The sequence below is a fragment of the Chelonoidis abingdonii genome, chromosome 9, assembly GCF_003597395.2.
Source record: "Chelonoidis abingdonii isolate Lonesome George chromosome 9, CheloAbing_2.0, whole genome shotgun sequence".
Lineage (NCBI taxonomy): Eukaryota > Metazoa > Chordata > Testudines > Testudinidae > Chelonoidis > Chelonoidis abingdonii.
The window spans coordinates 74,015,842-74,040,329 of NC_133777.1; the positions used below are offsets into that span (position 1 = coordinate 74,015,842).

At 45.0% G+C, this 24,488-nt stretch overlaps 2 protein-coding genes across 2 annotated transcripts in view; one reads left to right on the forward strand and one right to left on the reverse strand.

Annotated features, from left to right (window-relative positions):
- The window catches only part of SV2B (synaptic vesicle glycoprotein 2B), a 769,788-nt gene that overhangs the window by 695,276 nt on the left and 50,024 nt on the right, over positions 1 to 24,488 (forward strand). The window lies entirely within an intron of this gene.
- On the reverse strand, positions 656 to 17,387 carry FAM174B (family with sequence similarity 174 member B). Its single transcript, XM_075069093.1, has 4 exons — positions 17,377 to 17,387; positions 15,227 to 15,538; positions 2,415 to 2,546; positions 656 to 826 (listed from the first exon to the last, which is right to left on the reverse strand). The coding sequence occupies exons 1-4, from the start codon at positions 17,385 to 17,387 to the stop codon at positions 817 to 819; spliced, it is 465 nt and encodes a 154-aa protein (XP_074925194.1). The 3' UTR covers positions 656 to 816.

Sequence of the window (24,488 nt, forward strand, 5' to 3'; positions counted from 1 at the left end):
CACCAAGGAGGATGGAGAAGCAATAGAAGCGGTCAGAGCAGAAGTAGGTCAAGTTCAGACAGTTCCACTTCCAGTTCAGGCTCAAGCAATTCCAATGCATAATCCAACACTCAAGGCTGCCCAAGAGGCAGAGTAACATCCCATCTATATTATTTATTAAACACCAACAGCATGCTCAGTGCTGCAGAATTCACTGGAAAGTTGCAAAAACCGCACATCTCAGGGGAGATTTGAAGGGTGACAAGGTGGTGGTTTGGCAGAACTACATCCAGGTGTAAAGCCTACCCGCTTACTGGAATAATGCCCTTCTAAGGCACCCTTTGCCTGATCATTTGACGCCACTTTTCCAAGCAGTTAGCACTACATGTCCTTGAAGGATAGGCAATTACCCCCATTTTACATGAAGGTAAACTGAGGCAGAGAGTGTCCCAGGATCACACAGCAAGTTACCAGCAGAGCCAGAAACAGAAGTCAAAATTTTCCCCATACAAAACTTCACCTAATTCTCTTATATACTAACATTATCCAGGTGTCAATCTAAGGCTTGAATGGTACAAGAGGGAAAAAAGGCACATCTTCCAGCCCTGAGTAACTTGAACTTGTACACTTATATTAAAAAAGTCCTGAATGCTGCTTTTCTACTTTAATCATCAAGACCTTGCTGTTACCTTGTGATTCCCTGTCTGTCTGTTGTATCCATCTATTGTCTTTCCTCAGATTCTTAGACTGTAAGAATTCTGCGGGAGGGACCATCTTTGAGGGATGTGCATACGTCCAGTACCTGATACAACAGGACTTGAACTCCAACTGGGGTCTTCAGGCACAACTGCAATACAAACACTGTTACAGAGCTCTAAATCTAAGGCACTGGTTTTCCCTCCAACAATGCTGTATTTCTCATTTTAAGTATCCTACTTCACCTACCCTGCGTGCCCCTCAAAGGTTGTGTTGACAACAACCAGGTCCTCGTTGTCCTGATCTAGTGTCTGTTTGCGCTATACCGCTCACAACTGCCTTGGTGAAAGCCCGGTAGGAGTGGTAACAGCAGCTCTCACCAAGAGACCAGCCAATGATTAATCGAGGATGAGCACCAGTACAGACGGTCTATATGGAGCTCTGACAGCTGGCCAAGAAAAGAGTCAGGAAAAGAAGAAACTATTCTGGTTTGGGGGCTATTTATTTACAGATCTCAGAATGACTGATTCACCACCATTCTTCGCCAGCTCCCTATCCCCAACTAACTCTTTTAGGGAGAGGTGTATTTCGTTATTTTGAAAATTACTGAAGCAAAACACAGCACCATATGCTTAAGTGCTCCTTGGAATGAACACATTGCTTCCCCCATCTCCAGAACTAGGAGTGTGTGGGTGGGCATTTGAGCATGGGGAGGACATAAGCAAGTCTCTGACAAGCTCCTAATTACAAGTTGCCTGGATTCAGATGCAGCCTTATTAGCAGAGCTTTTCCTAGCCGAAGTGCCATGGATCTTGGGCTGTCTTTGTTTGGATGAGAAACATGACTCTTGTGCTGTCACCACTCTGAGGCAAATAAAAATAAGAAATTCAAATACGTTGACGCCATAAATCAGAGAGTCTGAAAGCCCGCCTGCACTGAGAGTCTGCTATAAATTCTCCAACAGGGCAGGCACTGAAAACTTTGGGCTGTCAAACACTTTAAAAAAAAAATGGTAATGATTTTACGCTCCTGAGTCGGGCCTGATTGACAGTGCTGGCAACTGAAGCCCTCTGTTTATCACAGAACAGATACAGCAAAGGCATCTGCAAAGCAAGCTTCCCCAACACCAAGTGCTGCCAGCATGCCTCAGACCCAGAAATGCCCAAATCAAGAGACTATTAGTGAAACTTGTCAACTTTCCATAGCCACTGTTGTGACCACGTAGGGGAAGAGAAGCAGCTCTAGATTGGTAAGGCCTGACTCTACACAGATTGTTTTTGAAGAGCACCAGACGTGAGCTAAGTGCTTGTACACACAAATACGAGGAAGAATGCAACTTCCCCAATCAGCTACAACATACAGAGGAAGGATGAGGGATGAGATGCAACAAGCAGCAAAGGACTGAGCAGGGAAGTTCAGCCCATTAACCTTTGTCAGTTCTATATAGTTTGTTTGGGCACATCTCTTCTGTTGGCACTTCACTGCAGGGAGGACTAGGGCTTTTAGGCTTGTTGGAAATTGCATGCTTTAAGGAGGAGTGGTTGGATGCATAGCAGACTGGGTTTCAGATGCAGGGACCATGGATAGGAGAGTGGTGGAGCTTTTGTGGATTGAAGGGAAGAACAGAGAAGGAGCTTAGCCTTGACAAGGCATTGTGAGCATGCACGAAGGAAGAGCCATCCACGCAGTTAACAGAACCCAGGAGGAAGCCTTTAACCAAGACCCACCCATGTCAGTACCTGTATTTCACATCAAACACTGTTGAGTCTTCATCATCATCCTCATCTTCGTTCAGAGGGGCCATTTCTACTCGCTCAGCTGGGGTCGTGATTATGTCGTACTTCCTTGTCTTCTTAATCCTCTTGCCAGACCTGAAACAAAGAAATGGGGGGTTCATTCTGAAAGTGTTCCCTAGAGGCAGGGCTGGGGTGGGCTGTTACCCACCCGTTCTATATACAGCCCGGACTGCTGAGACCTACCCTGATGCAAAGTCTGTGGAGCCAGCCCCTCCTCCTCTCCACCACTTGTACCCATCACTGAAGGGCTCAGTTTCCTGTCAGCTGTAATCCAGATCAGTGTCAGTCTTTTAGTTTCTGAGGCACAGCCACTGATCCTTTGGTGTGCAGGGCTAATCGCTGGCACAGCAGCTCAGAGCCCCCTGCTGCCATGCTCAATAAGTCAGACAGAGGCTTAATCAGAGAAGGCAGCGACAGGTTAACTAACATCTTTAGATGAGAAAAATCACGGCAATCCGGCTGACTCAATGTCTACCAAGCTGACAGGGGTTCAGAGAAGAGCTACAAGAGGACTGGGCATCTGAGGTAACATTTACGAGTGGACAAGCTCTACCACCTTTTTTGGACACCAGAGGGAAGTTTCCAGGCACTCCTTAATACAGCCAATAGTTTCACTTGAGCAATTTTATACTCATTACTGTGCAAGCATCATGAAAAATCACTGGCCATGTTTTAAGATTCAGGTGTAGCCAATGTCCTTCCGCTTAGCAGAATGCTCAATTTCTTTTGTAGCAAAGATGCTTATACACCTGTGCATCCTTTACGCTTGTTAGACTCATTTTCCAGAATCTACTTACATTAAAATAATTTTGACATAAAAAACCAAAATGATACAGAATATGGTACTTAACTTGACACTGTTTCTTTAACTCAAAGCACCTGTATTATACAGGCTCTCTTTATTCCACAGTTTAAAATCCATTAACCCAAGGTCTCACACTGCTCAGACATAAGCCTGGGTTTGTATTGGTTACACTGGTTTGTGCTTCACTTATATTGCATTTAAATAAAAAACTGCAATATGACCATCCTTTGGGGGAAATGGGGAAGAAACAAAGAGCTTAGCATAATTGCTTGCACTCTGGAAATGTTTTATCCAACACAATGCAGACTATTTCTCCTATAACCCTTTGTTTAAAAAAAAAAAAAAAAAAAGCATTTTAAGGACAAATTTGTATAAAAAATGTAAGAAACTCTCATGGTCCAAGTTACACTGTAACAATCTTTGCTGTATCACATCAAGCCAAGCACGGAGTGTTTTGTTCTATTATCCCATCTGTTAAAACAAGTCATTTCAGACCCCACCCAGTAAGGCCTTCCTAACCAAACACCTGATAATCCTCACAAAAACACCTGGCAGTCTCACTCCACTTTTCAGCCAAGACCTAACAGCAAAGTGATGTAGTGAGACAAGTGATGTGTTGAGATCTCATCTTACAAGGAAAGCTTTGCTTGTACAAGAGAACATTTACTCAGACAATATGAAGTGTCATCACCATTAAAACTAAACTGCACATTCTACAATTGAATTAGTAAGTGAGCAGCCATGACAAAACAACCTCCCATGTGTGCACATGAATTAGCAAGGCTACGCTGGATTGCATTTTAAAAGAACAGGTCATTTTTCTGTCTGCAATCAGACCTACTTTTGCTGTAAGACATCAGTTCTCATCTCCTACAGAGGCAGATAACAGCTTATTTCGGGCAACTACTAAAAGAACATTGTATTATTTGAAGACAGTTAATTGCCAGCGGCTGAGTCACCCTATTTCTCTATTAGGTTAACATGTAAAGAGAACTTTCAAAGTCATTGTCACTAATGTGACAATAGTCACTTAACGGTAAAGCTGGATGGAAAATGAAAAACAAGTTTTGTAGAAGTGTTCTCATTTAGCTGAGATGTAGGTGCAGATATCTTGTCATGGAGCAGGCAAAGGCTCTTTCATTCTCTCTTCTTTCAATTAATGCCTATGTATTTGGTTAACATCATTATTGTTAACCTGTAGTCCCAACAGCCAGTACACACATGCTTGTTTATGAAACTTAGGGGATTTTTTTTGTCTGGACAACAAAAAACATTGAGACAAACTATCTTTACATGGAAACCTTTCAAGTTTCCCATCCACATACTAAATGATTTCTTCAGATGGATTTTTGCCCAATCTGTTTCCTATAGCACTGGACATACTTATCCCTGATAGTATCTCGTTAATCAGCAATAACAAGACAAAAGAAAAAACACAAATACTACACACTGGGTGGGACAAGATACCACATATCAACTGTAAATATGAGCACAGTAACACAAGACAGGAACTAGGGAATGTAAACATTTCACAGCCTCTGGAGACCTGTTCCAAAGGGTCAGAACATAAGGACTCATGGGTGAGAACAGGCCATGGCTTAGTTTAATAAAACAAATGTGTTTGGGTGACTAACAAGAAAGGATGTTAGAGGAAGCAATTACAGCAGTGGTTCTTAACCTGGGGTGCATGCAGCCCCTGGGGGCGCGAGATGCCCTTTCTGAGGGTGCGAGACATGCTAGATTTTTTTAGAAGGTAAATCATCGAAAACACAAATTAGGCACAGACACATAAGTACAACTACTTTGTTTCATCAAACGTATGTATTTAACAACATTATACATTTTTTAACAAATTACTGTAATAACCAAACAAAAAATATATCTAGGTTTAAAGAACAGACCTACTACTTCAATGATTTTTGATAAGGGGTGTGAGAATTTTTTTTTTTTTTAAATATGGAGATATACCTATCTCATAGAATTTGAGGGGATCCTTGAAAGGTTATTGAGTCCAGTCCCCTGCCTTCACAGCAGGACCAAGTACTGTCCCTGACAGATATTTGCCCCAAATTCCTAAGTGGCCCCCTCGAGGATTGAACTCACAACCCTGGGTTTAGCAGGCCAATGCTCAAACCATTGAGCTATCCTTCCCCTTTGAGAACCAAAGGGGTGCATGCTGCAGTAAAGGTTAAGAACCACTGAATTACAGCATGCTCCTTGCAAACTGATAAAATCAAAGACCCCTTGCATGAAAGACCCCATGGTAAAGGGTATTCATGCACAAGGCTTTCAGCACAGGCTATCTGACTTCCAATGAAAAGTTAAAAGTGACTAATGCTTTCATGCTTAGTCCCTACACCTCAAATTGCTTCCGCTAAAGTTAGCAGGCCTGATCAGAAGATGCTGTGGTTGGGATGGAGATGCACTCACTACAGAGCTGAGCAGGTGCTGGGGAGCATACCAAGAGATAGCAGGTGTTCCGGTTATAACAGGGGTACACCAGCAGAGCCGGGGGGATGTCCAAGGACTACAACAGCGGAAGGTGCCACCGCAGATCTAGACTGAAAAGCACTGGCAGAGCTGTGGAGGGGTGGGAAAAATTCATTGTTCTATGTTAGGAAGGAGGTCAGACTAGATGACCATAATGGTGCCTTCTGCTCTTAACATTTACTAATCTATGAAGCTTGCCTAGCATCTTCACAAGCTTCAAACAGCAGCAGCCAGTGCCAGTACCCTCTCATTTTGGGCCCACTACTGATCCTGTTAAAGCCAAGAAAATCATTAGCTTTAACAAGAGCAGGATTGGAGGCATGAAATGTATTTAAAACAAGGAGAATAATGGCGAGACCAACTGGACCCATTCAGGAGGATCCAGCTCCTAAAGCTCATGAGTTATTGACCCATATCAGTCCTATCCCCATGCAATCATATTTCTTTACGAGTTAAACGCACAAGACATCACCCTCCATGACAATGCTCTCGACTCCATAAGAACAAGGATGCACTGCCTGCACATTTCAGTACAGCTCAGAGAAGGGGTGTTCAATATTGAAACACAGCAAATGAAAAGTTGGCTGGGAGAGAAGGAGAAAGTTTATGACTCATGTCAGTCTTTTGACCAGGGGCTGTTTTGGTCAAACACTAGTCATGTGTAGCACTTCATGCTCCTTACTGAAGCATCATGTGGTGGGAGAAATGCATTAGTCAACTCACTAGTTCATTACATACTTTAAGCTTCTGATTTATTTTAGTTAACAACCCTGATGCTCAGAAATAAACAATTCTCTTGACCCCACAGAGAACAGTCTCAGAGCTTTCAATCCAGCATTAACACTTCCTGAAGACAGACATGAGAGGATAGGAGGGGGATTAAATTATCCTTTCCTATAAGCGTGTTTCTCATTCGTAATTCCACCAAAAACAATAGACTGAATCCATTCCTGTTGAAGCTCCAATTAAGTTCTACCAGGAATGAATTGGGCCCAACATATTTAGCAATAATTGGCTCCCGCAACATTTACACGATTCCAGATAATAAACCTAAGAGAACTCCAGACTCATAACAAGTCACTGAATGAGAGCTTCATTAATACTGCTGACATTTTACCATTTTCTATCGAACCAGGCTTCTTTGCTCACATGATTATTTTAAACCCTGAAATTAAACCAAAGCTATTAAGATGAACCCTCATGCATGCTTTCAGGCAGGCATTCATTTTGCTGCAATGAACTGACATGCCACATTTTTCTAACAACCAGCTTCTTGAGATGGAATATACTCAACCACAGAGAACAGAAGCTCTTGTTCAACTTAAATCTCGTTCAACTGCACTAACTATTAATAAGAGGTTTGGAGGCTGGGAAGAAGGTTGTGAAAAACTTCAGGAACATCTGAATGAGATCTTGCCATGATTCAATTAAAAGGCTGTACCTGAAAGTAACTAACATAAGACTGGATTTACATACTGTGTATATAGTACTGGGACCAACATGCACTTCCAAATATAGTTGGTCTTATGAGACTAATATTTCTATTATCCCCATTTTACAGACACTGAGGCTTGGAGAATTTAAGTGACTTACCTAAATTCATAAAGCAAGAGAGCAGGGAAGCCAGACTCCTGCTTTGACCAATAAAACACACACATCTGAAGAGGGGTTTCCGGTAGGGGGTCATACTTGGCTTTTTATTGGGTTTTTTTTTTTTTTTCTTTTTCACATAATAGTCTATCGAACAGGGTGGACTGATTTTAAATCAAAGCTATTTAAGTCACCGATATTCATCATGATTTAAACCAGCAAGCAGGAAGCCTTGCTTTAAATTACTGATTTGAATTGTTTTTTGCATTTGTACATCTTAGGTGTTTTCTTAAAGACAGGTTCATTCTCTTTGATTGCTAACCAGTAAAACATGTTGATCTGCAACTAAATATAGCATTTACTCTAAGTTTGGGACTGCTTCTTGCTAACCAGGAGGACATACCATATCTGTACACATTTAACTTACATTTATATAGATTCTTAATGTTTACATTTTTATTACGTTAGAAAATGGTACATTTCTTATTTGAATTTTTTAAAAACTTGTGATGCACCAAGCTCTATTTGGATGGAAATTCAAATTCAGTTAAAAATGCACAAAAATGGCATTTTCTAATCAAAATTTAAAAAGCCTTAAATGTGCTATCTACGTATGAAAAAACGATCAAGAAGTTCATCAAAACATGTTTTGTATTTAGAACTAACTTATTTATTAAACAAAGGCAATATTATCCATAGACAGTGAATTGAACTGATTGTTTCTGGTCACTATGCCATTTACTATTTTAGAACTAGTAGATCTCACCCTTTCACACCTAGGTTTATATTCAGACTGGCAGAGGAAAACACGCTTTCCTGCTTTTTCAATTTCCAGTTGGTTTTTTAACTTTGAACTAGTAATTAAACTGAACTGAAGTTGAATAAACTCAAATGAAGAACATATTTTCTCTGCAGAAGAGGCGACTGCTGTCAAAAGCTGGTCTAGCACTTTAAACTCTGGTTCCAGGTATTTAACCAGTGACTTTCGACATTTCAGTGGTCTGACTTTCTTCAAAGCTCAGCAGCAAAAGTGTATTAATTTCAATTCAATAAGTAAAATTATTTTAATAGATTATAATAAGTTTAGGTCTTAACATAGGTTGTCAATTTCAAATTGGGGATTGGTTTTTCTTTTTTTGAAAGAATAAACTTGTATTTAAATTAAAAAAAAATGATTTTTTTTTTAAATCTTTGATTTTTATCCAGCCTGTTTTCAAAATGATCTATTTCCCTCCAGTAGCTGGCAGCTAGCTGCCCACGGATTGAAGAAAGGGGCTTTTTTGTATTGTACAGTAACCAGTTATAAAACAACTTACACTTAGTCAACTCAGCCTTCTAATGTAGGTGAGCCTTAGGTGTGCAGAGCACCAGGTAGGATAACCAGGTCCTGTAACCTATGACTAGATGATGAGTCAATGTACTTAAATCTCTCTCCTAAAGCATAGCAATGTAGCCAGTTTTGCAGCTACAAAAGAGGTAGGCCCGAGAGAAAGCTATCTAAAAATAATAGGATTTGGTAGAGAAATCTGAGGCTCAGACAGCAGTGATGTGACCAGAGGTAATTTTGGTCAAAATATTATTGTTATCTAAGTGGGTACCGTGTCCTTGTAAATAGTGCTCAGATCCAACTTGAGTCTTACTCATTTCCACACTTTACAGCAGTTCACTGCAAACGCTACTGACTGTGGCTGATAACGCCTATTGCCCCATGGTGAGACTGCAGCTGCAGTTTGCTAATTTAAAAAAAAAAAAAAAAAACAACAAACACCTTGATAGATTTATCTAATGTCCCAGTGGCTTCCGCATCAACCAACACAGACAACCAAGTTTCTGACCCCTCATTTCCTTTTTGAGTGTGGTTAACCCTGACAGTTTACTTAGTAAGCGAGGGGCCTAATTCACCTCTGGAGTAACTGCACTGACATCAGTGGAGAGGAGAGAGACAGTTGGAAAATATGGATTCAAAAAAGCAGAAATCAAAACATGGACAGAAGCACTCACTGAAGTAGCAAGTATTTGGCAAGTCGTGGAGGATATTTTGGCTTAAGGGTGGGAGAGAAGGAGGTACTCAGCACACACGTGATGCTGAGAAAATACTCCATTCCCCTGCCATTGGAAGTGGTTTCCAGGCGCATCTCTGAGTCAGCCAGAAAAGGTTGCTATTGCAAACTAGGTGTTGCCTCCTGCTACTGTGGATCATGCTATTTTCACAGCCTGCACAATCTTGAGCAGTCCAGGAGAGAGGGAGCTGGAAGTCAGATCCCTTATCGCGGTGCCAAGCTCTACTCCACTGGGCCCCCCCACGTGCACTCTGATCAGAACACTTCTAAGGAGGAAGAAGAACAGGTCATCTTTGAAAGCAACCATAAAAGAAAACAGTATGTTGGAAAGAAAGCAAGGATGTAAGTATCACAAGTCAGTGCTTGTGATAAAATATCTGCCCGCTAACTCACGTCATCTCAACAATCTGTATCTAAAGGGATAATTTACTTGCAGCAAACCAGTGTAATTTCATAGTGACAGTTTAATAAAATATTGGATTTCAACAAATTCTGCTTAATAGCAATCTACAATACAGGTTTCTGCAAGGTTCTTTGTGTTGGGGTTTTTTTTTAAAAAATAGACGTGAACAAAGCTCTTATTTTGAACAAGAAAGGCTTTTCATTTGAGTAAATGATCTCTCTTCTGCAACTGAAATGAGAACTCCTCTCCAAACTATTTTGGCAGCTGTAAGCTGGAAATGGTACAAACATGCTTGTTGATTTGCTTATCTTATTTTGTAATTCAGAACAATCTTTGCTTACACACTAGAGGTTGTGTCGGATAAACAACTGCATGTAGATGTCAAAAGCTCCATTTTCCACAGGACCCACTATGTTTATTAAAAGAACAGCAGGAACGTCTCACACACATGAAATGTGCTTTCACTATAAGCAGTAGTGTACAGCTGAAATGAGTCTGGCATGGAAGAGCTCAGCAGTGCTTGCCAGTAAAGGTGACTGCAAAGAATTTTCTAAAATAACTGGGCTTGTGTCCCCTTCGGCTTCTGTAGGATGTAGAGCAGTGGTGGGCAAACTGCAGCCCTCCAGACATTTTAATATGGTCCTTGAGCTCTCATCAAGGAACGGGGTCGGGGGCTTGCCCCCGCTCTGCACAACTCCCAGAAGAAGTGGCATGTCCCTACTCCAACTCCTACGTGCAAGAGCAGCCAAGGGGCTCCACACGCTGCCCCCACCCCAAGTGCCACCTCCACAGCTCCCACTGTCTGGGAACCGTGGCCAATGGGAGCTTCAGGGGTGGCATCTGCAGACAGAGCAGTGCATAACATCTGGATGCACCTCTGCCTAGGAGCCGGAGCAGGGACATGCCGCTACTTCTGGGGGCTGCTTGAGGTATGTGCTGCCTGGAGCCTGCACCCCAACCTCCTTCCCCAGTTCTGATCCCCCTCCTGCCCTCTGAACTCCTCAATCCCAGCCCAGAGCACCCTCCTGCACCCCCAACCCCTCATCCCAAGCTTCACCCCAGAGCCTGCACCTCCAGCCGGAGCCCTCATCCCTTCCCGCACCCCATGAGCAATCATGGCCTGCCATACAATTTCCATACCCGGATGTGGCCCTCGAGCCAAAAAGTTTGTCCACCCCTGATGTGGAGAGAAGACTCAATAGGCTGAGTTTTCTGCTGCTTGGTTTTCTCCCTTGGAAAATATCAAGAATGTCAACCCTTCTTTCTCTTTTTACATATGGGGAAACTGAGGCAGGGAGGCTGAACTTGCCAAGCCCAGTCAGTGAAAGAGCTAGATCTAGAATTCAGATCACCTTATACTGATTTTACTAGTAAACTATGCTGCCTTTAGTCTGACCCACCCAAGTGCCTAATATCCGTTCTGATGTATAATCCCGCAACAACTTTGCAAGCCGTGATGAGAAGAATGATTTAAAAAAGCAATGTTTTATTTGCTTGCTTCTGAACCAAATTACTTGCCATAGTAAATTGAATCTTGCTATGCTGTGCTATGCTAGTCACTAACACGCATTGCCAAATCTTTTGCAGTTTGTTCGCTGGGACAGACTTATGAGATGTCTCAGTTTCCAAGGGTTCTCTTATAGAAGGGAACCCTTTAAGAACAGTACTCAGACTCTGCTCATCAGCATTAATAAATTAAGATTATTAACACCTCAGAAACAGGGAAGAACAACAACAGTTAGCTGGAACAGCCAGGTAACTGCAGAAGAGCTGTTTGCGAGTAGGTCGAGGAAGAATTCACAAAACACACCTGTTCAACTACCTCCATTGCCCAACTTCTTCCTTCTACAAGCAACAACCAACCACCAGAGAGCAATTCCTATGACTCAACCCTGCAGGTTGTTTTCTTTTGCACATATCTGGTGTAAGAATGAATTCCTGTTAACTATTGAAGGTTTTGCAGTGTTCCACCATGAAATCAGGAGTGAACAAACCAGAGCTAAACACTCCTTGATGAGACTAGAACTTTTCGTTTACTGTATGTGCACAGAGCATCTAGCACAACTGGAACTGTAGCTGCTACTACCACAGAAACAATAATTTATGAACACTACTATGAAAGGCTCAGTTTGACACTACGTTTATTTTCTCCTGCCTCAGCAAGAAGCCAACAGAGAGATCAGCTTTCTAATCATACAAAGATTTCAAGTATTACAATGTTACTCAGCACATCCTGGTTGCAAACCACTCTCTACAGGAGAGGAGGAGGTGAATGCAATGTGTTTGCTGGAGTTACGCTGCAGAGAGACAATATGCCAGGATCCCACCAGGCAGATGCAGACTTCTTGCACACTGCAGAGCTGCGTTCTGTCAAGGCTTCCATAGACCCAACATGCCATGGATTTAGGGGGAAGGAAGGGGCTGGATCCACTAACCAATCCCCCATTCCCTCCAACCACACTGTGCAGCAGTGAAGGCTAATGTAGCACTCCAGCTGCACACGTGGCCACAGAGTGGTTCCACGGCCCAGAATGCCATCTCATCCTAATTCCTGGGGGGACAGCCCGAACCCAGACCATTTATTTGGGCTTTATCCTAGGGCTGAACTCTGGCTTCAGCATTAAGCAAAGATTTATCTCGTTTGTACACTCCAGTTGGGTAACTGCCCACAATGCGCTATCTGCACACACATACAAAAGAGACACCCTTTGAAAACTTGAGTGAGCCTACTCCCTGCTGCACCAGAGGAAACCCAAATTACCGCTCTGTAATGTTTTCACCCCATTTTTCTGCTTTGAGTTTGTTTTAAAATGAGGGTGGAAAAAAACACTCTGGGAAGTTTGGGGTTTTTTTTAATGACACCTCCAGTATCTCTTTCAAAGTTATAGCAGTTTCCTAACAACATAAATGGATAAAAAAATGTTTTATCGAAAGTACGGTGTTCAAGAAGGGATGTCAACAGAATCAAATGTGAGAGATCAAGATAGATAAGGGCTGGAGTTTCAAAACCTATAGACAGGAGTCTCCTGTCACTTCTCTGATCATTAAAACTGGACAACACACACACAAATAGGCAGACATGATATAAATGAAGGGGTTTTATTCCTGAAGAACACTGGATAAAATAAATTGCCCCCAGTTAAACAAGTCCATAACCTAATATGCTTCCCTGCATTTCCTTCACTCTAGCACTTACAATGACATAATCCTGTGATGTTCAAATAGTCTACCACAGGGTCAGCAACCTTTCAGAAGTGCTGTGCCAGGTCTTCGTTTATTCACTCTAATTTAAGGTTTTGCGTGCCAGTCATACAATTTAACATTTTTAGAAGGTCTCTTTCTATAAAATCTATAATATATAACTAAACTATTGTTTAAAAATGTTTTAAAAGCTTCATTTAAAATTCAATTAAAATGCAGAGCCCCCCAGACCAGTTGCCAGGACCTGGGCAGTGTGAGTGCCACTGAAAATCAGCTCACATGCCCCTTTCGGCACACGTGCCATAGGTTGCCTACCCCTGATCTACCAAAATAACGAAGGAAAATCAGGGTGCCAGGTATATACCAGGCAGTGGAAGGCAGGGAGTTCTGCCTGACGTACTGTACCTGGCCCATAAGGCAGCAGCTGATACTTAGAGGTCACTGAGGACTATTGGGAATCTATTTTCAAGTCAGAACTCGAGTCTTTGCTCCACCCACCTGGGCACTATGCTTTACAGCACATAAACACTCATATTATGGCAATTATTTCAAGAGAGCTTATTCATGTTTTAGCTCATGAAACAGAACAATACTTCTTCCTTGAGAACAAATATATAGTGCTCTTCAAAGAAATGGGAACAAACAATTCAAAGGTACAAGGATTCCATTTTAACAACCCCATTCTGGCCAGCCGATCTAGGACATTTCACAAACTACATAGAGTAGGCCGGGGTTGGCCAAAACTTGCCTTCTCACCCACTTCCATCCCCTCTGTGCTGGGTGCCTTTACTCCAGAGGAAGATGCACTTCAGCTTTTCTGGCTTTAGGCTATGTCTACATTACCACCTACGCTGGCAAAACTTACGTTGCTCAGCTCAGGGGTGTGACTATTCCACCCCCTGAGCAAAATAAATTATCCTGGTATAAGTGCTCGTGGGCACAGCGCTATGGCAGCAGGAGAGCTTCTCCCACCAGCATAGCTTTTGCCATTCACAGGAGGTGGTTTTTATGCCAACAGGAGAGCTCTCTCCTGACATAGCATGTCTTCACCAGATGTGATGCAGCGATGTAGCTATATTGGCACAGCTGCATCACTGTACAGGTAGTCATGGCCTAAGAGAAAAGGCTATGGGAGCTTTAACTTCTACATGGACTAGTCAGGGACTCACTTTTTCAGGTCACATCCCAGAGATCCTTACCCACAACCTAGAAAGGTGACAGTGCTGCTGTGATCAAGGGCTTTCAGGGCATATGTCAGTCCAGCACTGACTCACCTTACTAGTCAGGTGCACACAAGGCCCAGGAAACCTCTGGAAACTATCATTAAAGAGACACTGTTATTGCTACCAGGGACAAGAGTCCCACTACTGGGGGGGGTACAGAGAGCAGTGCTCCCCTGTCTCCATAGAAAGCGAGCCCCCCCCCCACCTGAGGGTACATAGAGCAGTGCCCCCCAGTCTCCATGGGAGGAAAGCCCCCCCACCGGGAGGGGTACAGAAAACAGTGCCCCCCTAGTCTCCATGGGGGGAGAGCTCCCCTGCTTGGGAGGCACAGAAAGCAGTGCTCCGCCCCAGTCTCCATGGGGGGAGAGCCCCCCACATCTGGGGAGTCCAGAAAGCAGTGCCCCCCCGGTCTCTATGGGAGGAGAGCCCCCTGCCTGGGGGGGAGGGAGGGGTACAGAGAGCAGTGCCCCCCAGGTCTCCATGGGGAGAGAGTCCCCCTGCGTGGGAGGTACAGACAGTAGTGCCCCCGGTCTCCAGACGGGGAGGGGGTACAGAGAGCAGTGCCCCCCCTGCTCTCCACGGGGGGAGGGAGAAACCCCTGGCTGTGGGGTACAGAGAGCAGTGCCCCCCCTGCTCTCACGGGGAGGAAAGCCCCCCGGCTGTGGGTACAGAGGCAGTGCCCCCCTGTCTCCACGGGGGAGAGAGCCCCCGCTGCGGTCAGGAGCAGTGCCCCCTGCTCTCCATGGGGAGGGAAGAGCCCCCCGGGGTACAGAGAGCAGTGCCCCCCTGCTCTCCATGGGGGGAGGAGAGCCGGCTGCGCGGTACAGACAGCAGTGCCCCCTGCTCTCCACGGGGAGGGAGACCCCCCCGGGGTACAGAGAGCAGTGCCCCCCCTGCCTCCACGGGGGAAGGAGACCCCCCCGGGGTACCAGCGCCCCCCGGCGAGGAGCCCCCCTCCGCCCCGCGCAGCCCCCGGGCGGTACCTGCAGACCCGCAGCAGCAGGCAGCCGATGAGGCCGGCGCTGAGGACACCACGCGCGATCACCGCGGCCTTGAGCGCGGACAGGTCCCGGAGCAGCGGGCAGGACGCTGACCTGGGCCGCCGCTGTGGGTCCCGGGGCGCCCAGAGGCTCGGCGCGCCGGCTGGCGTTGGCGGGGCGCTGCGCGGCGGCGGCCCGGCGCGGGGGCTCCCGCCGGCCCCGGGCGGGGAGCGCGCCAGCAGCAGCAGCAGGCCGGCAGCAGCAGCAGCGGGGCGGCGGGCGATCCTGCGGGCTCCGGGCTCCGGCTCTGCCCGCCTGCCACACCGCGCCAGGCCCTAAGCCCAAGGAACAGCTCGCGGCGCCGCCTCCCGACCGGCCCCCTCCTGCACGGCCGCCCCAGCCCTGCCTCCTCCGCCGGACCTGCGGTGGGGCGGGCCTGGGGGAAGGGGGGCGCCGTACAGCCATGTGGTGGGGAGAACCAGCCTTCTGGGGCCCGTGCGGGCCTTCATCCCGCCCCCCAGCAGAGACACAGCGCTGGGAGGGAGGCTTGACCAGCCCCCAGTTCCACAGCTGCCAGCCAGACTGCAAACTGACCCCTCACACCCACGTGTGAGCTGTAGGGTGCCCTCAAGCCCCAGAGCTGCAGGGAGCCCCACCACCAGGCTACAGGGGCATTTGGTATAAAGTTAGGGGTGCCAGTTTTGGTTGGATGCATTCCTGGAAGTGTCATGACATGACCTACTCTTCCATTAAAGATTAATCTTCATTCCTGGAGGCTCCAGCACAATCCTGGAAGGTTGGCAAAGCAACCCTATATAATGTGCTTGCGTTGTCCCAGCACCTTCCAAAGCTAAAACAATAGATACAGGGGCTCCTGACAGAACAAGGGGTAATGGTCTCAAGTTGCAAGAGGTTTAGTTTGGAAAAACTTTTTCACTAGGAGGGTGGAGAAGCACTGGCATGGGTTACCTAGGGAGTTGGTGGAATCTCCTTCCTTACAGGCTTTTAAGGTCAGGCTTGGCAAAGCCCTGGCTGGGATGGTTTAGCTGGGGATTGGTCCTGCTTTGAGCAAGTGGTTGGCCTATACCTCCTGAGGTCCCTTCCCATCCTGATAGTCTATGATTATAAATCAGGCCCCTAGTGAGAGACACCTCTTACACAGAAGGCAGACTTTCCCTTCTCTCCCAGGGGAAGAGTTTTCCTCTTACTGATGCTGGGTCAGCGCCGTGCATCCTGCCACATGCCAATAGTAACACATCCCAGAGACAGCCACTTTTTTCTAACATTGAACAAGGAATTTAGAGTTAAGAATAGAATTGTCCTTAAACTATTCATTCTCTGCAGAGCTGCTTAGAGTCTCCCCAGCCCACCTGCTCCGCCTCCTGGTACAGTTTTAAAGAAATAGTACACCCTGCCACACAGATCTTTCTTGTCCTGTACATCTCATACCCTTTTGAGCTCTCCTGTGTACCTCCTTTGCCCCCAAATACCTTTGTCCTCTTGCTGGACCCCCTAGGTTCTCCTTTTCATAGCCTCAATTCCAAGGTTCACAGGATATTGTTGCAGAAGCCACTAGACTGGCCAAGACTCCCTCCCATTTTCTCCTTTCCAGTTGCTCTTCCAATTCCTGCTCTGTCTCTCTCAAAGGGAGAAAAGACTAATGAAGTATAGTCATAGTTGCTGGAATTATGGGTGCTGCAAGTGATTTCCATTATATACAGGATTTACAGTGTGGTTCAGTGGCTCTCAGCACCCCCACTATAAAAATTGTTCCAGCATCCCTGCGTATAGTTGGGGGAAGATGCTGTAGGAGTCTGCACTATCTACTTGCTTACCCCACTAGCAACCATGGGGGAGGAACAGCTACTTGCAGGAAGGAGGTGAAAATGAAAAGAATAATAATTCTAATTGCCTGCCAAGAAAAGTGAGAGATGCCTGTTAGGAGCCCAGCAGATGGGTTGGAACCTACCTCAGCAGCCCTTTGACTGATTTCCCTCACATGAGCCAGCCTATTGAACCATCTGGACCTGCTTATGAGAGTAAAGTTACTCACAGGCTTAATTGTTTAGAGAGTGCCAAAAGCACTTCCTGCCTGGCAAGGTTTAGGGGGTTAAAGGCTGTGATAGTGAGTAATGACTAGTACAAATACATACCTGGGAACCATTACTTGTTAAGTGTGGAGTTCAGAATGCCTGTACTTCCTCAGCAACAGCTGGAGTTCATGCCATTGCAAGTAAATGAGGGAGAAGATGATTTTCAAACATCTATGGGTACACGCACGTGTAGGGTTTTTTAAAGTCACATCTTCCCATTCTCATTCAGAATCATGGGGCTCGATCCTGCAAATGGTTCTTTGCAGGCAGACCACAGCACCCATGTACTTCATGGGGCTTTCTGTGGGTGCTGGAGCTAGCCCTTGAAATTGTTTCTGTTATCATTATCATTTCAAATGTTTTGCAATTCACCATTCACAGCAGCTGGGCAGATTTCCTAAAAGCTTGGGCCAGATCGAAAAACATCCTGTTTAGAAACCGTTCTTCATTTTCTGTACATGTCATATGTTTGGGGGGTGGGGCGGTCAATTATCTTGTTTTGCTTTGTTTTCCCTTAGAGTCACTGTCCCGAAAACAGATTGGGCTAACTTTATCCCTGTTATGCCCATTTATTCAAGAAGTAAAACAGGGTCAGTGTGGCCCATTGTGTTACTTAAAAGCTCATCTGCCCCTTATTTCTCTACTACTTTCTGACAAACAATTGTTTTTAATTACAGCATACAACAGCTGTCCAAATATAAGACGAGGTGCCCAATTTAAATGGATATTATCATGGTACAAACTTTAATATAGACTTAAAAATCTTGTGTTATTCGTATCAACACTTTAGCTCATTAAAACTGGAAGAATTTTAGACCCATACATTTGCTTTTCATTAACCACATTGCTGTTTACTTAGGTCCTGAACAATGACAATGGGCAGTCCCTTCTCTGAGGAGCTTACAGTCTGAGGCCCCCTTTCTACAAATTATTGCACATGTGCTTAATTTCAAGCATGTGAGTAGTCCCATTGGCTAAACCAGACAGAATAAACAGGATGAACTGACCAGCTCATAGTAGGGAATGCCTGAGCCATGACTAGTCAATTTCACTTTCCGGTTTCTGGATTATAAAATCAAAAGGGACAATTGTGATCATCTAAGCCAGTGGTTCCCAAACTTGTTCCACTGCTTGTGCAGGGAAAGCCCCTGGTGGGCCGGGCCGGTTTGTTTTCCTGACGTGTCTGCAGGTTCGGCCGATTACGGCGCAGGCCAAGGAACGTACTGGCCACCGCTTCCAGCAGCTCTCATTGGCCTCGAGCAGCAAACCGCGGCCACTGTCAGCCGCGATCGGCCGAACCTGCGGACATGGCAGGTAAGCAAACCGGCCCGGCCCACCAGGGGCTTTCCCTGCACAAGCGGTGGAACAAGTTTGGGAACCACTGATCTAGGCTGAGCCCCTGCATAACACATGGCATGGTACTTCCCTGAATTAATTCCTGTACCCAACAGACTAACAATTATATTATATAATATATTATATTAAACAAAAGATACATCAACTCTCCCTCTTCTTATTTAAGCACAAACTGACAATCAGCTAGTGTTGGAGGGAAGGGGAGAATTCCTCATATTATAGGTACAATATTGCACACTTGGTGAGGGCTTTATGGGGGGCTTTCACCTTCCTCTAATTGTCTTGCACTAGTGTGGGGTTGTTTGTGTTTTTAACACTGGAAGGTAGTGCCTATATCTGGGAAGGAGGGAGGGAGCTGTCATTGAAATGAAGAAAAGAGAGATTTTTTCCTATTAGGCTTTATGATGCCATGACAACTTTCTAAGGTTAGTGTGTCAGGGTAGTATTTAAAAGTGGGTGTCACAGCACTGTGCAAACAGAGATACTGATCTTTAGCCATCTGCAGTATCCCACAGGGGAGAAGCTGAGATGCAGCAGTGAAATAATGCCTGTTTTTATAGACCTTTCCAGCCAATCAGGATGCTGCATCAAATGCCACCCACTCTATAATAAAGCCACATTGTGTTTTTATAGGAATTTTTGCAGGGTGAGGAAGTACTGACGTATGTAATGGGCAAAAGGCTCCTGAATTGTCTGAAATGGTCATTGTTCCATTTGCTTCTCTCTACTTGCCTTTGTAACAATTTCTCAGTTTCTGATGTGGGGCCCCAGTTTGTCTCTATGTAGCAAAAAAAAAAAACAAAAAAAAAACCATCTGGACAGGAGGTCAAAGTGGTGATGCAGACTTTTCCGAAATGTTTGTGTGAGCAGCCTTTGCATGATTTATTGTTTGTAAACAGTGAGCTCAGGCCTGGCCCCAGCCTGCTCTGTGAAAGCGTGCCAGCTGCTGCCCCACCTCAGATTTCCCTTTGTGTGACACTGTTGTTTTTCATGAAATGCAGTGCTCCTCCATAGGCAGGAGTAAGGGATGTGGGGGTTTCCAGTGTGACAGCCTCTAGCTCATGTCACAGGATGCAGAGCACCAAACTGTATCTAATCAAAAAGAAGTGCCCCTATCCCCTACTATGTTAGCTGGGTTCTGTCAGAGCAAATTGCTCCATAATATTGTTACATTAAAGTTTCAGTGCTGTTCACTTAAACTGTCCAGCCACACGCCCTGTTCTTTATGCAACAGCAGCAGCTCTACGCCTGGGTTCTGAAAGTACCATGCTCATCTAGAGGGACAGGAGTATGTCATGTTGTTCTCCTTCAGCTGACTCTTCCTAGTGGACTCTTCAAGAAGCTGTATCCAATGGTTCTCAGCAGAGGGGAGTCACTGCCATACGGGGCTTTTGGGGAAGGACAAGGAGGTAAGAGGGGGATTGTCACTATCACAAACAACAGCATCGTTCAGTAAAACAAGCTAATAAAAGCATTACCCAGGGGTTAGGTAGTAAATTCCTTTTAAAAAATCGCTGTTGACTATTTTTATATTATTCATTATATCGCTGAGATCAGAGGCCAGTAGTGCTGGGCACTGGACATACACACAGTAAGAGACAGGCCCTGTCCTGACGAATCCACGCTCATAGACCTTATTTATTCACCACCCAAAATTGTGCTAGGTGTTTTACAAACCTAATTAGACGGGTTCCTGCTCGAAAGTGCTTATAAATTCAGGCCTTGATCCTGTAATGATTCCATAGACGTGGATCCATGTGCCCACACAGAGTCAAGGGCAGGATTGGGACCTAAGCACACAACACTCAGACAAAGGAGTGGGAGAAATGATGGGACCAGCGGATGCATCACACTGAACTTATCCGCATTGTTTCTGGCTTACATGAATAGCTTTGAAGGGAAAGGTTAACCATACTGAACCAAAGTCATTCATGCTTTTAGGTGGAGTAAGGCATGGTGGGCCGGGGAAACATCTCTAGACCACAGGGACAAGGTGTCATTGTACATAAATCCATACACTCCGTTTCAGTCTTCTATTGATAGGCTATCCTGGTGCAGGACTTTAAAGGGGCACTGTCAGTGGCAGTTTAGGTTTTGTAAAAAACAAATTTAATAGAAAACCTAAGACTAAAGAATAGAAAAAGTTACAAAATGCTTACAAACCCATTGCAATTGAAGCAGGTTTATTCCTGAAATATTCTTCTGCAGATTTGCTACAGGATTTGTATCATGCATTCTTGTGCTGTCACCTCCTGCTTTCTGCTATCTGAGAATGATAAAGCAGCCAGCTGGAGATCCAGGATTTGCCGCATGATATTGACAGTGCCCTTGTCACCTTTTCCCCTGTTTGTTTTTTGTTGCTTTGGTTAATTTTCATTTCTGCCTCTGCCAGATGTTTCCATCTCCTAAAACCCGAGGTTCAAAGCCAGTAAGGCAGATTAACACACAGCGTCACCACTGAGTTCCTCTGTTAGACAAGGCACAGTCGTGCCAATGTGTGCAGTGTTAAATGTATTGCAGGCGGCATGAAAATGATGTAGCCTGAGATTCTCCTTGTTTGCTTTTTTGTAGTTTTATGAAGTAATTTTTTGTTGTTGGGATGTGCTGACATGATTGATGTGGGACTGTGTTGTAGAATGAAGGCAATGAAGTTTTTATCCATTTGCGGAATGTAGTTAACTTCATTTTACCTCTGTCCTTTCAATGATCTCATTCATGTCCTCCTAATAATCAGCTTCCATATCTAGCTGGGACTCACCGGCTTCTGTTTCCAATGCTCATTTCGCAGTTGGCTGGTTCCTTCTGATTTGTTGTATATTCTTTCCTGGCACTCAGTGAATCTCTGGTCCAGTCCTGCCGGGAAAGCCACATCACCACAGAGGGAATTGAGTCTGGAAATGGGTCCTGGTAGGGGGGAGGGATAGCTCAGTGGTTTGATCATTGGCTTGCTAAACCCAGGATTGTGAGCTCAATCCCTGAGGGGGCTATTTAGGATCTGGGGCAAAAATCTGTCTGGGAACTGGTCCTGCTTTGAGCAGGGGGTTGGACTAAACAACATTCTGAGGTCCCTTCTAATCCTGATATTCTAATTCATTTGTCCAATCAGCTCAGCCTCACAAACCCCAAGGAATACACAGGCCAGGCTCTAGCTTATGGAATGAGCACTGGGAGGTGGGCAGACATGCAGAGCTGGGCCAGTGCAGAAAGCTTTAGAGTGCTTTTAGAGAATGTGCAGGAATAGGGTTTAGCACCTGATCCAAAGGCCACTGAAGTCAACAGGAATCTTTCCACAGACGTCAGTGGGTTAGCCTCTTCATGTTGCCATAAGGAAATCAGTATGCACTTCCTTTCGCCTGCTGCCAGACACCAGCAGCATGCAGATGGGGCAGGGCTCCGACCCAGCACTCCATGATGCACTCCCTTTGGATGGATAATATGGATTTGAATTTCTCACTTGATAATTCTGCTAGTTGTTTTGACAAAGTAGAAAGAAGAGGATCGTCTCTCAGTGTGGCTGCCTTTAAGTCTTTAAATTATTTGGTGCCTGGATGCCCCACGTTTATTCTTCAGGGTCTCCAGTCTGCAAAGCAGTAGAACATTATTCTGGGCCAGCATATTGGATAATGCAAAGGAACTATTCCCATTCGAAATGAATTTGAGTTATTGCTTCATTAGGACAGGTTGGGTTGTTTCCTCATCTGTTCCACAGAAATCTCAAGTGACTGAATCTTAGGAGAAATAATATCTAAACCCTGCACTTTTGTTATGAGCTGATACCAGGTATTTAATGCAACATCTTGCTTGCTGGATGGCTAAAAAGCCAAACCAAAAACCCTGTAGAGAAGTGCAATCCTCTTTTTACAGTTGGGGGACTAAGAGATTAAGTAAATTTCCCAGGTCACACAGGCGGTGTGTGGTGAAGTAGGGAATTAAATCTGGGCCTTCTGGTCTGGTACCCTGACTATTGGACCATCCTTCCAACTCTGACTTGGTTGTTAAATGAGCTGATGGTCCTTTGCTGGGAAAGCACTTGCTTGTACCAAAATGGCCTTTTTATATTCTTTCCCTTTCCCCTCCTACAGATCAGCAACTGGGGGGGAAAGTGCTTTTATTTCAAAAGGCCTTTTATTGATTATTTCATGTTCTGAATGTAATAAGTCTTTTAAAACTGTATTGTATTATAAGCTGCCTAGCAAATTTTTATAGATTGGTGCCATGCAAACAAACTGAAAATACGGTCCCGGAATTTGGAGTTGGCTCTGCAATCCTGGGTCTTTAATTGCAGGATGCTTGGCAATTTGGGGGTAAGTGCATTTGAAATGAAGAATCATTAATAGAGGACAGCTTTGGAAAGCTCCCTCATTTATTTTATGCAGTTTCCAAGGTTTTTTTCTCACGGCTGATTTGCTGCTATTTCAAATACCATTCACCTAATTTGGGAAGTGTTCCTGGTTCCTGTTCTGGAATTTGTGATTTCGCAATTGCCATCAATGACGTCACATGGTCTGTTCTGAAGGGAACAGAAATAAATAAGAGCCAGTGGGAGTCTGAGCCCTTCTGAAATAAACATCTTGTCTGAAGAATCTGTCTCCAGCTCAGTAGTGCTATCTGGGCTCAGCTCATCAAAGAGGAGAATGGGCAAATTGTTTCTTCTTTTGAATTTTAACTAATACATGGCTTTCCCTGTTCTAACAGGGCACAGGGCCCCTACCTTGTCTTCAGTGAACAAGGGGTTAATCCCAGTTTAATTTCCCCCTTACAGGTGCTGAGGGGAAGGGTTATAAACTGGCTGCTTTAGAGACAGAAGGGACAAATGCTATTAGGAAGGGAAGTCTCTATACTCATCAGACCATATGGAAAGTTCCTGGTTTCCTTTCTGAGGGTAGCTTACTTTACTTTCTTGTTATAAACACTCACCTGTGAGGAAAAGGCCTTGCTGATTATAGGGTTTTTTTTCCATCCCTGCTGAGCTGTTCTACCAGCTTACACCTGTTCAGCATCATTTAAAATCCTAGCTATCATGCCTTCTGTAAAGCACCACACACACTCTGAGGCTATCAAAAGACATTAAATAATGATAACATAATTACATATGTGATCACTTCTGAGAACAGGAGATTTCCATATTGATGGAAAGCTGGCACATCCTGTACAGAAAAAGCAACACAGTTTGAGATACACAGAGCTAATCCTGCCCCATGTTCCAGGCCCTCTGATGGCTCCCTGGCAACACCACTGCGACAATGCTGCTGCCCAGGGTTGGGCAGGATTTGGAGGGGGCTCTGTAGAGAAGGGACAGAGGATGCACAGCTGGCTGAATCCCAGAGTCGTGGCAGGGTGGATCCCCACAGTGCTACTTCAGCCGTGGATCACCATGTTCTGTGGGTAAACTTCGCCCCCTCAGCCCCCCTCCTGCACACCAGCCCAGTGCCCTGAACAGCTAGTTGAGATGGGAGCTGGTTGGAGGATTTGGTTCTTGCGGAGTGGAAGCACTTTTCATGTTCAAAGGGCTTTGCAGACCTTAACGAATCAGTCCTCAGAAGCCCATTGTGAACAAGGGCACCATTATCATCCCCCTTCTCAAAGTGGGGAAAACAAGTCCACTGTTGTTCAACGAGTACTTATTTCTGTGCAGCAAACAGAAATCAATGCAGAAGTGCAGTAAAGCCCTTACAAAAGAAGACATCTGTTCAAAGGCCGGTCTTCCAGTGCACCAGGCAGTAAAATGCAACAGAGATATGAGAAGACCAGCTTTGTTAAATGAGGACCTAATCAAACTCCATGTTGCTAGCAGAGGTAAATATCCAAGGAATGAG

Coding starts and splice junctions, on each gene's coding strand:
- FAM174B (XM_075069093.1), bottom strand. Junction 2,547..15,226: donor CTGCTGCTGCGGGTCTGCAG/GTACCGCCCGGG, acceptor TCTTTGTTTCAG/GTCTGGCAAGAGGATTAAGA.